The sequence below is a fragment of the Seriola dumerili genome, unplaced genomic scaffold (assembly GCF_002260705.1).
Source record: "Seriola dumerili isolate Sdu_G_001 unplaced genomic scaffold, Sdu_1.0 BDQW01000193.1, whole genome shotgun sequence".
Classification (NCBI taxonomy): Eukaryota; Metazoa; Chordata; class Actinopteri; order Carangiformes; family Carangidae; genus Seriola; species Seriola dumerili.
The window spans coordinates 1,521,909-1,539,353 of NW_019174448.1; the positions used below are offsets into that span (position 1 = coordinate 1,521,909).

Sequence of the window (17,445 nt, forward strand, 5' to 3'; positions counted from 1 at the left end):
TCCAGTCATGAAAATAAATCAGAGTAAAAACCAATGTCAGTGGAATTTAATAACCCGCATGGTCGACCTTAAAATCAAAAACTACCAGTCTACCTTAAAATTAAAACTGAGGGGGCTCGGTCAAAGTTTTCTAGTGACGTATCCGTCACTGATTGGCTATATTTTCGGGGTATGCAGATGAGGGTGGGGGGTGGGCTTGTAGAGACGAGTAGGTGACGTCAGTTCCCCCGTTCGCAGAGAGCGAAACAAACATGGCGATAGATGTGACTGGACGGGGGTTTACGCTAACTTTATTCGTCTTTTTTTGTATTTTTGCGGGCAGTCAGGCCGAGGCGGGGGTTTCGGAGTCGAGAAGCGTCACTCGGATACTCGGCATGAGGTTGGAGAAGAGCGACAGACCGGCGGAGACCACCGAGAGAGGGGTTATTCAGGTGACCGAGGGCAGCGACATCCTCTTCAGGTTCTACGGGCTCCACTTGTTCCCAAACAGCTCGACGCTCATCAGGTTCACGGAACTGTACTCCAGTGATAAAGAGGACGATGCTCTCGACGCTATCATGGTCTCCTCCAATAGGACTTGTCCCGAACACACGAAGGATATAGTAGTGAAGCCACCCATGGAGGTAAGCAACCAAAACACCTCTGGGGTGGTCAGCATCCGGATAAAGCAGCTCCGCAAGAGCGAGGTGGTGAAGGTGTTCGGCTTGTGCGTCCGCGACACCCAGGAGGAGGAGGAGAAGTGGTACCTGCTGGACGATAAGGACGGCAGACTGCGGGTGGTGGAGGAGAAGAAGTCCCTGCTGCCCATCTGGCTGCAGGTGATCCTCATCTCCTTCCTGCTGGTGCTGTCCGGCATGTTCAGCGGGCTCAACCTGGGGCTGATGGCGCTGGACCCGATGGAGCTCCGCATCGTGCAGAGCTGTGGCACCGAGAAGGAGAAGAAGTACGCGCGGAAGATCGAGCCCATCCGCAGGAAGGGAAACTACCTGCTGTGCTCGCTGCTTCTCGGCAACGTCCTGGTCAACACCACCCTCACCATCCTTCTGGACGACCTCACCAACTCCGGTGTCGGCGCTGTGGTCGCCTCCACTATTGGTATCGTTATTTTCGGCGAGATCGTCCCGCAGGCGCTGTGCTCTCGGCACGGTCTGGCAGTCGGGGCGAACACCATCCTGGTCACCAAGTTGTTCATGCTGTTAACTTTCCCTCTGTCGTGGCCCATCAGCAAGATCCTGGACTGCGTCCTCGGGCAGGAGATCGGCACCGTGTACAACCGGGAGAAGCTGGTGGAGATGCTGAAAGTCACCGAGCCCTACAACGACCTGGTGAAAGAGGAGCTCAACATGATCCAAGGCGCGCTGGAGCTCAGGACCAAAACGGTGGAGGATGTCATGACTCCACTCAGCAACTGTTTCATGATCCACAGCGACGCCGTGTTGGACTTCAACACCATGTCCGAGATCATGGAGAGCGGATACACGAGGATACCCGTGTACGAGGACGAGCGGTCCAACATCGTGGACATCCTGTTCGTCAAGGACCTGGCCTTCGTGGACCCGGACGACTGCACAACCCTGAAGACCATCACCAAGTTCTACAACCATCCGGTCCACTTTGTCTTCCATGACACCAAGCTGGACTCCATGCTGGAGGAGTTCAAGAAAGGTTTGTGGAAATCGTACAACACTGTTATGCAATTTAGTGACACGTGGTGAAGCGAACAGTTAATTTTGTGGCTGTTTAAGAGACAGGCAGCAGAGATTTGTGGCTCAGAAAAAGTCACCGAGTTTCCCTCAAGATTTGTGTGTGTTAAGATTTAGTGAAAGTGCACACATCTGAAATCCCTACAGCACCACAAAGGAGATGTGTAGTAGATATGGATGAAGCTCAGTGTGTGTGTGTGTGTGTGTCAGGGCCCCTGCTTCTCTATCTTAGTATGATTTCCCTTTTATTCTGCATGTGTCACAATGAGTAAGGCCTCCCCACCCTCATCAGATTACCTAATTTTGCAGTGATTGTGATGGAGGCAGAGCAGTTTAGTTTTTAATTAATCGATTAACTGATCAACAGAAATGAATCTTAAACTATCTTGACAATCTAATAATCGGCTTTGTCTTCTTTTAAAGCAAAAAAGCCACACTGCTGATTCCTTCCTCTCAAATATCAGGATTTGATCCCTGTTTTCTTGGTCACATTTGATGGTAAACTGAACAACTTTGTCGTTTTCGGCTGTTGCTCGGTCAAAACGAGACATCTGCGGACAATCTCCTTGGGCTGTGGAAAATTACAACAGGCATTTTTCACTATTTTATGACATTTTATTGAGCAAACTGTTACATAAAACACAGAAAAGCAGCAGCACAGCCTGTTAAGCTTGGTTTAGTGAGCAGTCAGGGTGTGTTTAAACAAGGAGGTTACAGCAGAGTTTGACCTTTGACCTCTGTGGAGTAGGCAAAGCAACAAATCTTAGGGATCAGTGATGTAGGGATTTATCCTGCCTGTGACACAGTGTAGAACAACCAAAACATTAACTGTTGTTTTGTTTGCCAGCAGATAAGTTTAAGAAACTGTGTATATATATTCTTCCAGTGCTAATAATAATACTTTTTCTAAGTGACAGCGGGACACGTAATCTAGTCACCATCTTTATCATTTACTATATTCAGCCTGTAGATATTCTTAGTCGGGTCACTGATGAGAAAGTAGGTTTATTTCTTCCAGTCCAAAATATAAACACCACTTAACACAGTCAGAAAATACACCAGAGCTGTTCTCATGACAAAAACATGACTCAAGGCTTCGTCAGAAATTAAATGTAACCACCAGTCAGGTCTGTGATATCAAAAACACTTCCCCATTTCACTTCTCTGTTCCTTCGCTGCTTTTCCTCGTTCCCTGCACACACACACACACAAACACACACACATACACATACACATACACACACACACACACACATACACACACGTGCACACACCCCTCTCTCAGGAGGACGTACACACACTGACGCCATCCCCCGCAGGGATGTATTTTTCCTTTCTCAGGCATCTCGTCTCAAGGTCACAGACAGTAGATACACACACTTGCTGAGTCTGTAGCTCAGCACAGCGAGTGAGCGATTCGGCTTTGTGTGTCCGTGGTGGCATCAGTATCTGACTGTAAAATTTCACCAAACTTTTCTGGCACTTAGCGTTTCTTTTTAAGTAATCCCAACAGAATAACTCGTCTCTTCGTTAGTTCACATCTTTCCCTGTTACTTCGCACTGATCTCGGATCAGCTGCTGTAAATTGGCTTTGGAGGTGTCGCGGTGGTGATGCACGACGCTCTGTGTGACATTTGGCCAAGAAATGGCTCTGCGGCTCATCTTAGTAGGCTTGGCTGACGAAGTGGGAGGGTTTGGCAACAAGCTGCAGTACACACACACACACACACACACACACACACACACACACGTCTACACCCAGAGAGTTGAAAACGATCTACATTGGCCCAAAGCTTGGCGGAGAGATTTACTCTTTAAGTAATTATGAGAATACGCTCAGTTGCTGTGAATACACTCATGAGGAATGAAGAAAGTCCTCAGTGCCTCTCATTACTGATGATCAGATATACACAAGAAATAAGAGCTCAAAATAATAATGAATGAACATCTCCACAAGGCCTGTCTGTTTTTTCCTTTTGCTGAAAATTACTTGTAAATGTTCTGTCGTTTAAGCTGATTAAGATGTGAAGTGAGCATCATGTGATTACTTGGTTAGAGTCAGATCATATTTGAAGTAAGCTCAGTTGAATTTAGACACCGAGTCGTCCAGTTTTAGTAATTTAGGCAACACCTTGATGGGAATAAGACTTGATTTGCTGCTGCCTTTTGCAAAGCTTTGGGAAATGCAACTGCTTTCTGACATACGGTCTCTCTTAAAGCTGCACCGTCCTATGAACAGCTGTCGAACAGCTCAGAGCCTAATGTTTTTAAATATATTGCGCAAAGAGAACCACATTGGTAACCCACGAGGCATGGCAGAAAAATGTTAGAGATTGGGAAAAGTCTAATGATGTGACATCATGTGGAGAGGCCAGGAGCTGCCCTGTCGCTGGTGAGCAGGAATATAAATAGCTCAAAAAGGCAACTGATGTAAACAGCTTATAATAATACACTCTCGTAACTTACCAAATAATGACAAGGGTATAAATTAGTCATAGCCAGGAGGAGCCTGATGCCATAAGTGTCCTGTATGTTATGCATTGTTTACCTTATTGTGCCTTTCCAATCTACAGATAAATAATTGAAGAAGGATGATCTAACCGTTAGGGAAAACAGCGTGTATTATTTCAAAACAAAGTGGTTTTAAGATCTCTGCGCCAAGGAGTAACACTGGGTGGGGTATCTTTGATCCAACTGTACAAAATGTACCATTATAAATCTTATAATGTGACGAGGGGAGATAAGGAGGAGGGCAAAGGTCCGGAGTTGCCCCTCCCAGAAACATGGGAATGGATATCTCTACATTTGAGAGGCACTTCATGTATAGAGAGGCTGCACGGTGTACTTAGTTAAGAATTACAGGGCTGATGATGCAAACTGTGGTGAGCCATCTGCATTCGAAAGCAGATGTTATCTATTTCCTGATGCTCGTCTTCTATATATTCACTGAGTATCTAGAAGATTTTTATCTCAGAAATCCTGCGACACACAAAATCTAAAAAATTCATTCACTGGAAATCTAACATCAAGATGTGGTAACTGCTTGCACTGGCTGTTTGATTCACAGATAAAACACATCATCGGACACTTAGTTCCGGATAAGTTGCAAAATATATATATTTTTAATCACGTGAGCCGCCTCGCTGTGACTGTGCAGCCTGTGGTCCTGTGGTAAAGTACAGGCTTGTTTGCCTGCCTGACCCCCTGCCTCTCCGCTTACCCGACTTCCCGCTTACATCTCAAGTTCCTCTCACTTGCCACTTGGCATCAGTTACCATGGCGATGGCCTCCAACAGCGTCAGTGTGTGCACACAAGTTTCTTTAAACGCTATATAATTAAATCCACTCACTCACTTTAGGATTTGAACCGGTGACTTTTTGGGGGGGGGGGAGTTCACTCCTGAATTGGTCGTAATAGAGACAGACATCAATACTGCATAGTCTGACATTTCTCCTCCGCTGTGTGTGTGTGTGTGTGTGTGTGTCCGTGCGTGCTCAACAGCCTTTTCAGTCAACATGATGTGACCTTTTAGAAGGACTATGAAGTGACCTTATTAGACGAGATGAAATTTTAATGACACACTGACAGGAAATAGTAACAGCAGACATCAAAGAAAAAGAAAATCTAAACTTTATTTATATACATATTTATATAAGAGGGTGTGGAAAATAGTGGAATATGTTGTATATATATGTTGAGCATACTAACATTTACTTAAAGTACTACTGTTGTTTCTTTTAAGTATAATTAATGAAAATTGATCATAAAAATGCCGATAGCAATCGTCATCACATGCAGTGAGGGTTAAATTCATGCACACTGGACATCAGGCGTAATTTAGAAAACACACAAACACAAGTGAACCATGAAGTCACACGACGCACATTGCACTCCGTGAGCAGACGGTCACATGCTGCACCCTCAGGTGCTGTGTTATATTGGCCTACATTTTGGCCCCTGGGCCTCAGTGTTGCTGTGATAATACTGGTATAGGGATCAAGTGGAAAAACACGTAACAAAATCTTTCCCTTGTATCCTTTTGTTCCAGCGTTACCCGTTTTATTTCTCATTGATAGTGAAAACAAAGACGAAACAGCACAAACGAAATGGCGTTGTGTTAAATTAAAACAAGACGAGAGTCGTCGTTTAAACTAGTAAATTTTTATCTAAATGCAGTGATTTCAACAGTTTTTTAAAGTTATGACAGTAACCTCAAACTGAACCCAGACTCAACGGATATTTATAAGCCAACAGTGGAGTAGTTGCTCTACGGTGCTGGACCCATCCCTTGTACCTTTATTGATCATGGAACCCTTAATAAATAAATCAGTCTTATAAACATGTTTGATTTGAGCATTTCATGAAGATTTAAATGTTTTTTTTTTTTGGACAAAGTCGCCTATAAATCTGTCTGAGTGATATTTTTGAAGATAATTCAGGTGTAATCCCAGTTTTAAATTAAAAAGATATAAAAAATAATTGTGATTACAGATTTTTAAGAGCAAAATTACTGTTGTTTTTGATTTGACTAAAATAGCAACACCTTGACTATCTTAAATAAAATAAAATGTGTGTAGTTCTAGGGTGATAATTATAACTTTTGAGACTACAGCTCCTTCTCCAGAGCCTGTTTAGGTCGGGAATGTTGTGCATTTATTCCACCTCACCTTTCTGTTTGAAAGGATTTAATTGAGATGTGAGTCAGAAAGCAGCTCTCAAGACGTCAAGACTAAACACAGCATCACAGTTTGAAGCTTCAACACATTCAGCTTCTCAGGAAATGAACCAGCGTGTTGTGTTGTTTTGTTTTGCGGCTGCCGGCGCTGTCTGCATTGTCTGCTCTTTATCAGTCTGTGGGCACTTATCTGTCCACCCCACCCAGCCTTTAGGACCCTGCTGTGTGTGCTTCAGTTTAATGACCGTTTGTCTGTTAGGTAGCTGTGTATCTCAAAAACCTGTCATCACATTATAATGTAATGTAGTGGGCCACACACGTGCACGTCTGTCTCCCACTACCTGGTTTGTCTTTATTCAATCAAAACCTAACTGTTCACTCTGTCATGTGATCTGGTTGAGATTGGCCTCCATGACCTTTGGACCCTGCCACACACACACACACACACACACACACACACACACACACACACACACATAGTTACTACGTTCCTTCCTCAGCCTCCCCCCGTCTGAACTCTTAATCTAACCTGAACCTAATCTCAACCTCTAACCCAGATCCTAACCCTGAACCTGACTCCCAGCACTGGTTATAAATTCTGCCTCTTTTTAAGTGTAAAAACACAGAGTTTAACAACTTTAAGTACCTCAGCCTGATAAGGTTGTCGCAGGGCAGACCTGAATCTCCACTCCTCCTTTTTGTACAATGGGTGTGTCTCTCACTCACTTTGTCCTCCATCACGCTACCTCCAGTTCTCCTTTGTTTTCAGTCTCTGCCCATCTGTCCTTGTTTTTGTTTTTTTTTGTGTTGTAGTGACTGTCTAGGGAAGAACAGTTACAGTCACTCTTGGCAGCGATTGAATGTGCTAACATACTAATAGTCTTTTGTGGTGCAAGAAACAGAGACGCTTACGCTTTTGCAGAAAGCATTTAAAAGGTTATGCAACAATTCACATTAGGCCTGGAGGTGTGCCAGTAAAGTTGAAAACATGGGAGGACTGGCAAAACAAGAATATTTCAGATAACTGAACACGTTGGAAACACTGTCAGATCCCTTCTAAATTATTCACTAAAAGCTGTGTATGAACAATTGTGAAACAGGAAATAGGCCGTGCAGTCTGCAGCAGAACGCATTGTGCTCTTAAAGGTTCAGGAGTTTGGAGATGACGTCTGAGCTCTTATCCACTCCCATTACCTGCTCACATGGAAATCCTTGTTTTCTGTATTATTCGTGATGTTGATTTTGTATTCAGTGTGTAAACTAGGGCTGAACAATCAGCATATTGTGATTATTTTGGCAGATATTTTGGAGATATGAGTCACATTTCAGTGGAAATGGTCATTTTTGCATTTAATTTTCACTGAAAGAAATATAAAAATGAGGATGATGTGAGTTTTGTTGAGGCTTGTACCAAACAAACATGTTCCTTTGCATCTGGAGAAAAGGATTTGTAGGCCAGGGCATCTCTGTAGCATCTTTATGGTATGTTGTGACGCATTTTATAAAACAAATTGCAGCTCCTGCAATTTCACTTGGCCATGTTGCGTTTTCGATAATAATTTGAGTCCTCTTTTTTCAGTTTTGACCTTAAACCTCATATCTGATCACTCAAACTGGGATTTGTCTGCACTATGTTCAGGAATATGTCATAATTTTGGCATCAACAACATTACAACAATATTTTTAGCACTTCAGACAAATTGTGTTTGACACAATTTTATTTTAGTTTGAAAAATTAACCCTGATGATGCAGTCGTTATCTCAGCTTGGGTTTGGAGACTACACACTGCAGGGCCTACTATGAGACACCGTTAAGATGCATTATGGGAAATGTAGGATGTAGAGTACCTGTTCACCGGCTAACGGCCGGCTGGCTTCCAGAAGCTTTTCCTGCCACTGTCATGTTTCTGCAGACAGTTGTGTTTGCACCTGTCTGTCTCTTCATTTTCAAGAGAGGCGTTATGCTGAGTTACAGAGGGTAAACACACACACACACACACACACACACGTCGACACACTCCCAACGTTCAGTCACTCGCGCTCCTCTCAGCTGACTTCCCTGTCTGTGGTGCTCTGATTTCATTTGTGCGAGACAAAAACTGAATAACTGATTTTAGGCCTGGAACCAAAGTTTTATTTTCACTGTTACATGTGACAGTTTCCAGAAACACGTCAAAACTTAAAAAGTTGCTTCATCTGAGAGACCGTCAGCTTCACAGACAGATCATTCTTTTATCTCTTCAATGGCTCCAGTGTCAGCTGAGAAAATATATTCTTCCTTTGTCTGTTGCTATTTTTAGGCTGTAAAGCAAATTAATTTTTTCCAACACAGAGCACATTTTCTCTCATCGCACATTCTTTGCCACTTTTTAAACTGGGATCTTTAAAAAATATGAAAATCTTAAATTCCTGACATTTAAAGCAACTATAATTTACATATTTTTTGTATATAATTGTGAATAATGTGAAAGTGGTCGCTCGTAGTGCTGAAGCTACAGAGAACTGAGTCTGCTGCTCCTCTCAGCTTCTCGCATCTTTACAGTGAGTTTCAGCTCATTGTTTAGATGTCCGCCCGGCAACATGACTGTTGTTTGCTCACTCTCTCGTGGCGTTGTGTTCGGCTGCGGCTGGTTCAGTGAAAAAGCTCTGAGCATCCACTGTATCGTCTAGCAGCCAGGTATATCCCTCAGTAGTTTGTTGAGGAAAACAGAACCAAAAGACAGCAAATATTGGAATTTTAACCTTGTTCGCATCCAAATGATGTTGTTATTATATTCTACAAATACATATCATGAGCGTAATAATCAGTCAACGCCATGACTTCGCATTTTCACCTTGAACTGCAGTGAACCAATGACAGTCTTATAAAAACAGATTCAGACGGCCAGGGATTCATACGTCATATAAAGTAAGGAACCAATCCCGTCAACTTGTGGGGACAGGGGGCGGGGCTAAATAAACCTGAAACCTTGTCAGCGCAGAGAGCGAGCTAACAAGCAACATAAACAAATAAAAGATGCTAACTATGCTAACCGTTCTGATATGTTTGCTAGTCGCCGATTTTGGTGGTGAAAAGACTCCTCATCCGAGTCTGGGTCTCGAGCAGCGGTGGTGGGCGGGACATGAGGCCTGGTCCAGATTTCTCAATGAGGAAGTAAGAGAAATGAGCCTCCAGCCGCAGTTTTGGGGTTTTTTTTGTTCACGTTTTATGTGGGAAAACCACGTTAAACAAAATGTTAATCACAGCAGAGTAATTTTACATAGTTTAAAACATGTCTGAAGAGAGAGGAACTTTGAACTCCATGAACCTGGAGATGAGCTGAGATTGAAAGCTCGTTCTCGACCTTGTGAACAGTAGCTGACCGAACAGTCTCACCGTAATAATAGTAATTACTATATATCACACCACAGTAAACATTAGTGTGGACCGATGCTATACAAACCTTCACTCTGCCTCATCAGGACTCGTACAATCAGCAGCGTTTCTCTCCCTGATTCTCTCTCTCGTTTTCTTATCAGCCGCCTGCTGCGTTTCTCTCTTTTCCTGTCATGTCACTCGAGCTCAAAGTGCTGACAGTGCAGCTGCAGTCCTCTCAACTTCAACTTGGTTTGTGTTTTGTGTGTGTGTGTGTGTGTGTGTGTGTGTGTGTGTGTGTGTGTGTGTGTGTGTGTCTCATATCAACACTTCAACCAGACCATGTGCCACAATAATATCAGTCAGCATGAAGAAAAGAGCAGCTCAGCAGAAACGACTTGATGTCCCCAACACAGGCACACGTATCTGTCTTGTCCATTTGTTTGAACTGAAGTTTTGCTACACATCATATTACACAACACTGAGTCTAATATAAACGTATTAGTGGAATGAGAAGATAAGGCTGGAGGCATTTTATTTTCAGATTATGGCGGTTTATTGGAAACAGGGCGGAGTTTCATCTAAATTGTTTGACCCCGATGGCTGTTTGGTGTCAAAGCTTTGCTGCCTTCACCAAAAACATATCAAATTTATACTCACTTGCCTGGATATAAACATATTTTTCTGCTAAAACCTACAGGGTTTCATTCTGTCGCAACGCAACAGCCGCTTCAAATGAGCAACTAACAAACAAAGAGAATGAAGCCAGACGACATCTGATCAGAAAATCTGTCTGAGCGTTCGGTGCCAACTTTCAGCAGCTGGCAGTTTTTGATGCGTGGTGCAATGGACACAATCCAGTTGGTGCTCAAAAAGCATTGTGGTCTGATTCACCAACCATAACTGGCAATAGTACGACTGCCAACGGCCAAGAAAGAAAATACAACACAAACTACAACAGTTATTTTTATCATTGACCAATCTGATGGTTATTTTCTTGGTTTGCATAAAAAAAAGTAGAGCTGCAAAAAAAAAAAAAAAAAAACTAGTTGCCTTTGGTTCTGGAAAACTGTGATGGACTTTTTGCAGTTTTATGAAATTTTACAGACCAGACTGTCGAGAAAATAATTTCCGCTTTAATTGAGACAAAACCCCAAAGAAAACTAGCGTGAGAAGCTGGAACCATTAAATATTCAGTATTTTTACTTAAGAAAATAACTTTAAAGTATTAATCGACTATCAAAACTGTTGCAGGGCAATTCTCTGTCAAAGGACTAATCGATTAATTGATGAATCTTTTCAGCTGTAGTAAGCTCCTTTCTCTTTTCAATAAGCCCACAGTGTTGGCACTGCAGGATCCTGATGCTGAGAACTCCAGCAAACAACTTGTGCAATCCTGTGACCGATCAAACACATACACATGCTCACACCGGGTAGGATATCTGCTCTACTGCTGTGCGTTGTCTTGGTGTCTGATAAACCTCCAAACCTGTGGTTTATATTTCACCTCCTCACTGAGACTCTTTGGCAGCGCGTCCACACCAACGCACCTCCTCTGGATTTTCTTTTTTTATGCTGTGCCGCTGTACAGCTGAATGCAGCCAGAACCTCAACCTTTCATCGCCCTCTGCTGCAGCCAAAAGTGGTGAGGATGTCGATATGAGACGCAGTGAATAAGTTTTGTTTCTGAAATAATCGGAAATTAATCCACCAAGCAAAAATAAAACAATTTCAGCTACTGCTGTTCCTTAAAATCAGAGTAACTCAATCTGCACGTGGCTCCAGTTTTCGCTGGAAAAACAGGTTGGAAGAGCTTGACCCGTCCTGCACAACAAGCCTTTGTGTATGTGTGCACTGTATTTACACAAGTGTGTGTGTATGTATGTATGTATGAGCTTGCACACGCATATTTGCAGCCGTGCGTCTTTGTTTCGTCCTCTCCCGGCGTGCATGTTTTGCAGTCGGTGTCTGTGGTCAGTGCTGCTGATATGTGGACTGGGGTGGTTGTGTTTTGTGCGTGGGCGGTATGCGTGTGGCATTCCTTTCCCATACAGACTCGTCGCTCTCCCTCTCGTCTTTTTTGTTGCCGATGTTTCATGTCAACAAACGGGCCGGGCTCACAGGCTGGTGACGGAAGAGCCGGAGGGCAGAGAGACAGCCTGGAAGGTCACCCGACCTGCTGGGTCGTGCAAAAAATAAATAAATAAATAAATTTAAAAAAATACCAGCGATGGATAGATTCAGCTCAGTCGATGATGATATGTGACAAGTGATATGTCATATATTAAAAACACAGGCAGGTAATCAACTAGTGGAAGGGACTCGATACAAAACAAAGGAGACTTCACACAGAAAACTCAGAAATGTTGGGAATTTTGTGTGTGAAAGGTGTTTTTTTTTGTTCATTTTGTAGTAAATGCTTCGCTGAGTCAAAGAAAGAGACGCTGCAGTCTGGAGCTCAGCGGGGTTTAGTGTTTGTGACAAAGGTCGATGTGTTTCTCTGTTCCTATTTTGGTAAATTGCTCCTCTCTGCTCTCACGTAGTTTGCTGTGTCTTCGTTTTGTGGTACTTTTTTTCTTTTCTTGAAAACAAAATCCGTTAGCCTCCTACAAAAGTACAAGTTGTTTCAAGGACACGGACTGAATGAAGGTAGATTTTATAAATCAGTCCTCTGTTTTGCCGGCTGCCTCCAGTGACTGGGGATGTTGCCCTTCAGCTGGTCCCTATAGTGAAGCTTCAGAGACACACTGTCTCTGTAGGAGGCTGCTTGAAATGATGATGATGATGACAATAGTAAGAATGATAGATGGATGTATTGATTGATATGTAGGTTTAGAGCTGAAACAATTAGTCAATCAACTAGTCAATTGACAGAAAATTAAACAGTCTGCTTAAGTGATTAATGATTTCACATTACAGCTTCACACGTCTCTCCTATCGATCTCGGGATTTTATGAATCGATATTTGATTATTCAAATGAAAAATGATACATTGATTTAAATCGGAGAATCGTTTTTTCAATCCAGTTTTATTAATCACTGGGTTGGCCGTTTGATCCCCGGCTCCTCGTGTCCATGTGTCATTGAGCAAAACACTGAAGCTCAGCTGCTCCTGATGGTTAGGCCAATGCCTTGCACTGTTAGCTTGCTAGCGTGTGTGTGTGTGTGTGTGTGTGTGTGTGTGTGTGTGTGTGTGTGTGTGTGTGTGTGTGTGTGTGTGTGTGTGCGTGTGCGTGTGTGCGCGTGTGCGTGTGGTTTGGTTAAAACCCTTTAACTTTATTAACTTTATTTTGCCTTTCAAATTCTCTCAAGTGATATTCCAAGTTCAATTTCAAGCTTGAAAACTTGCAGAAGAGCAGTTAATACAAGGTCATCCCACAAACTGAGCGCTCATGAGTGACTTCAGAGGTGACCAGTCTAAACACTTTGCAAAGTCAAGGAGCGCCGACGGTGTCCACTGTCGCCTCGGCTCACAGCGTGACTGTGTAAACCGACGGAGGGATGGATTTTAACCAAAAACACTCTCCTGTCATGTCTGATTCTCAGGCTGATAAGTGACAGCTGTGTGTGTTTCTGCTTGGGCCTGAGGTGAGCGCGCTGCGCCGTGTTTCGTGACAAACACATCTCGTCTGAAAATCAGCAGCCACGGGCGCACAGGAGCTGGGCGACTCTGTGGGTTTTTGTTTTTTAATTGTAGACTCAGCTGACACGGGTCAGAACACTGAACACATAAAGCAGCATGTATTTGGCTGAACTGCCTTTGTGTGTGTGTGTGTGTGTGTGTGTGTGTGTGTGTGTGTGTGTGTGTGTGTGTGTGTGTGTGAGTGTGTATGCTCTGAAGAAGTCAATAGACTCTCAAGTGACTGTGCAGTGACTGGGGGTAAGTATGTCCCCTGGGGTCCTACTTCCTCTGAAATATTGACTCAGCACCACAGGGAGAGGTCACACACACACACACACACACACACACACACACACACACAGAGTGCCTTTTCCATTACATGATGTCTCTATTTTGGTTGCTACAGTGATCTCGTGTGGAATGAACAACAATCATCTAATGAATGTGCTCAGAGGTTTCCTTAGCGTGGGACACAGTTGACAAACATTCTCCATCCTGTCACAATCACACCCCAAAGACCCCGTGAAATTATATTATTCCTCCGTCGTGTGATGTGAGTTTTGATTAAACACGGTTTTGCGGTTTGGAGATAAAACATCAAGAAATTAATCTTTAGTGAAAAAAGTGTGAGGACCAGAAAGATGGGATTAGTCATTGGTCATGACGTCTTTACTGCATTTAGGGTGATACACACTGGTGGTATATAATGTGTATTAAAATGCTACACTCGTTCTCTTCTCTCTTCTCCGTGCCCACACTCCTGCGATGTATAATGTCACTAAACTCCGCTGTCTAAGCTCCACTGCTTCTGGAAATCACCAATTTTATCGCGTTTAAGGGCCGTGCTCCCCAGGAAAGATAAGTATACCTATAACAATAAGGATGTGAGCGTCCACACTGATGAACTATATTGTTCTGTAAACAGAGGCGCTAAGCACACGCTGCGCGCTCCAGCTGTGTCGGATGTTGATGACCTTTTACACTGCGCCTGAAAGTGTTTCCTATACCGTCAATCAGCTTAATATAAAAGAGGTAGCCAGAAACAGCAAACACAACATTGATAAAGCTCTTGATTTAGCTTTTATTTATCATTCTTATCATCAATAAGAATACGAATAGATTACAAAACAGTTGAAAAGTTGAGAGAGAGAGAGACAGAGATGCTGTTTATTTCAATACGTAGGCCACACTTTATAGCTGATAGAAAATATGTTTTACTAATCCACCCTCCTGTGAGGAACAAACACACCCTCATATTCAAATCATAACATACATTAAGTCACTTTGATGATGTGTTTTGATTGGCCGTCAGTGTTTCTGTCACTCATTAAATTGCTCTGAACGTGGACGTCCACCGGTGTCGTTTGCCGCTGTCATTGTTGTTATAGTTGTTATTGTGGCTAATGATTAATCGATAATTAAAATAATCAGTAGTTGCAGGTCTGTTTGATTTGATTGTAGTCAGTCTACCATGTTGGATTTGAACGATGAGTTGATTGGTTGTTCACAGCTTCTCAAACACAGATTGGTTTTCTTCTTTTCCTTTCTTTACAGTCAAAACAAGCTTGTTGAAAACACCAGTTTGCGCTGGGAACTTGTGAGAAACACTCGTCATTGTGTCAGACATGTAACAGCCGAAATGATAAATGGATTTTCCGAAAAGAAAAAAGAAAAAAAAAAACCCCCAGTAAGAGCCGTTTGAACTGTTTGTGACTTGTTACTCAGCCAACGATGAATGTCGGGGCCACGCTGCTGCTTCCTCTCGAGACTTCAACATCCAGACTAAATACACAGTACATCATCCACCCACCTCCCGCCCATCTCGCGCCGTGACATCACATCAGATGACAGACTCCCACAATAAAAGCCAGCCCGGTGGGAAATGGATTCCTCAAAGTCTCTCTGCTCCGTTCGCGTAGTAAAAAAACCCGAGCAAGGTCAAAGCTGAGAGCGTGAGGAGTGTGTGTTTGTCATTGTGCCAGCAGCGCCCACTTTGCCAGGACAAGCAGGCAGACATCAAGGACACACACACACACACACACACACACACACACAAAGAAAAAACACTTAAAGCCCTTGGTCTTCCTTTAATTGCTCTTTTTTAAATCCCATTGATCTGCTGCTCTCTTTTTGGAAACAGTCGATGGACCTTTGTGATTTCTCGCTCTCTTTACCTCTTCCTCTCTTTTGTCTTATCCTTCACCACAAAGGGACAGCTTGTGGTTTTGGGGAGAATAAGAATAAAACGTGTTTGTGTGGTACGACTGAGACTCATTTAAAATGTTGTTTTGACCGACAGTGAAGACAGTGCCAAGTGGCCTCACTCGCCTTCACCTGTCCTGCTGTTCACACAAACTAATTGCGTGTGAGACAGAGGGCAGTTTAAACCTTTGCTTTCATGTGTATCCTCATATGTGCGCTGTGTGTTTGCCTGGGTCGAGAGGTGTGTGATTCACTCGGGGACCAAACCCCCAGATATCCTGTGAGTGGTTCCTACTGGCAGCATCATTAATAATTTAGAGCATCACCGAGGCCGACCCAGCACTTGTTTGGATACGGCGCTGTGGCCCAGCCAGCGTCTGTCTGCACTTTGAAGAGTTTATCATGTGACGAATCCAGCCGAGTGTGTGTGTGTGTGTGTGTGTGTGTCTCTCTCTCTGTGCACCTGTGTTTTTTTTTTTGTGTTGTACAGTAACGTTTGTGGCCGAAGTCCAGACCCAACCCCGGCTCTAACGACCTGTACACATTAACAGGGTTTTTGTGCTGCAAGCAGAGCGAGTGTGCAGATAGGTTAATGTTAGAAAAGAGCCGTTATCAGACAGGAATCCATCATGATATGATTGTTTGTCATGACCGAGGGGCTCGGCAGGGATTGCATGTTGCAGCGTACAGCGCTGGTCTGACGTGTGTCTATGACTAAGAGCTGTTATATGTCCAAACCTCTACAGAAGAGAAGGTAAACAATGATATTTAGAACGCCAACATGGCTTTCTAACAGCCAGAGCTCTGCATTACATCATCTGCTGAGAGATCACCAACTTTTAAAGTGCACACATCAGCCTTCATCACGTTGTTTGCTGCATTATTTTGAAGGAAGATGTAGATTCAGAGCGTTCAAGTATCTTTAAGGGTCAGCGATCAGACGCACCTGGAGGAAGCTTTTACCTGACGCACCAGCATGAGCAAGACTTGATTGTAGCGTTGATATCATCGGTGCATTTTTCACTTTATTACCTGGCTCTGCCTCTGCAGCTGTTTACATATGCTCAGTTGTGACACAGTGTTTGCCAGTTCGTGCAGCAGTTCACCAGGAGCCAGAACAAACTAACCAGCTTCACCTGGGTGAGAAACACTGGAGGGTCACACGACAAGAAATATATGTGGTGGTTACACAGCAGCATAGAGGTTTCCTCTGATTTTAGTAATGAATGTTGTTATTATTACAGACAACAAACCACGTTTTTCATTTTTAGTTCACAGTATTTACAGACTTGCAGTAATGGCAGCATTTGACGGTTTGTCCTGTGGTTTTCATTGTTTACAGTAAATGTTGAATGTACTATATGGGTCTAACACACTCAGCTGAATGCTATTTCCAATCTCATACAACATTTGCAAAACATTTATATTGTGATAATAATATAGAGATTTTTCTGATATCTAACTTTTTTTTCAGGAAAATTAATTGAAAATTAATTTATGGATAAAATAAACAAACAGGAAAGTCTGTTTTTGGTTAATCTAGAGTTAATACTTCAAGTCAATCAGTCAGACAGTAATCTTTCAACCTTTCCCACAATCCCCGGGGACCCCCAGGGGTCCTTCATGGGGTTCCTTTTATTAACCATCAACATCGCCCTAGTGCTTGTGGGTTCATGTGCATATATGGTAGATTTAAATAATCCACATGCTGATAGAAACGCATCATGTTTCTGTCTTTTATTGTCAAGACAAATTGTTCTGATCACAAGATCCAGAAGAATAACTGGGGTTATCATCTCGGTCCTGATTTTACAGCCCGACATGCTCTGTCGCTGATTGTAAATCATGAAGTAATGAGTGGAATGATCTGATAACGTCGCTAATGCT

General features: G+C 43.1%; 1 protein-coding gene across 2 annotated transcripts in view; it reads left to right on the plus strand.

The window, feature by feature from the left end:
- The first annotated feature begins 251 nt into the window (after positions 1-251).
- LOC111228013 (metal transporter CNNM4-like) overlaps positions 252-17,445 on the plus strand; it is a 46,440-nt gene continuing 29,246 nt past the window's right edge. For both annotated transcript variants that reach the window (XM_022753779.1, XM_022753778.1), the window contains exon 1: positions 252-1,665. In XM_022753779.1, coding sequence (XP_022609500.1) covers positions 252-1,665 — 1,414 coding nt within the window. The remainder of the gene's footprint in view (positions 1,666-17,445) is intronic.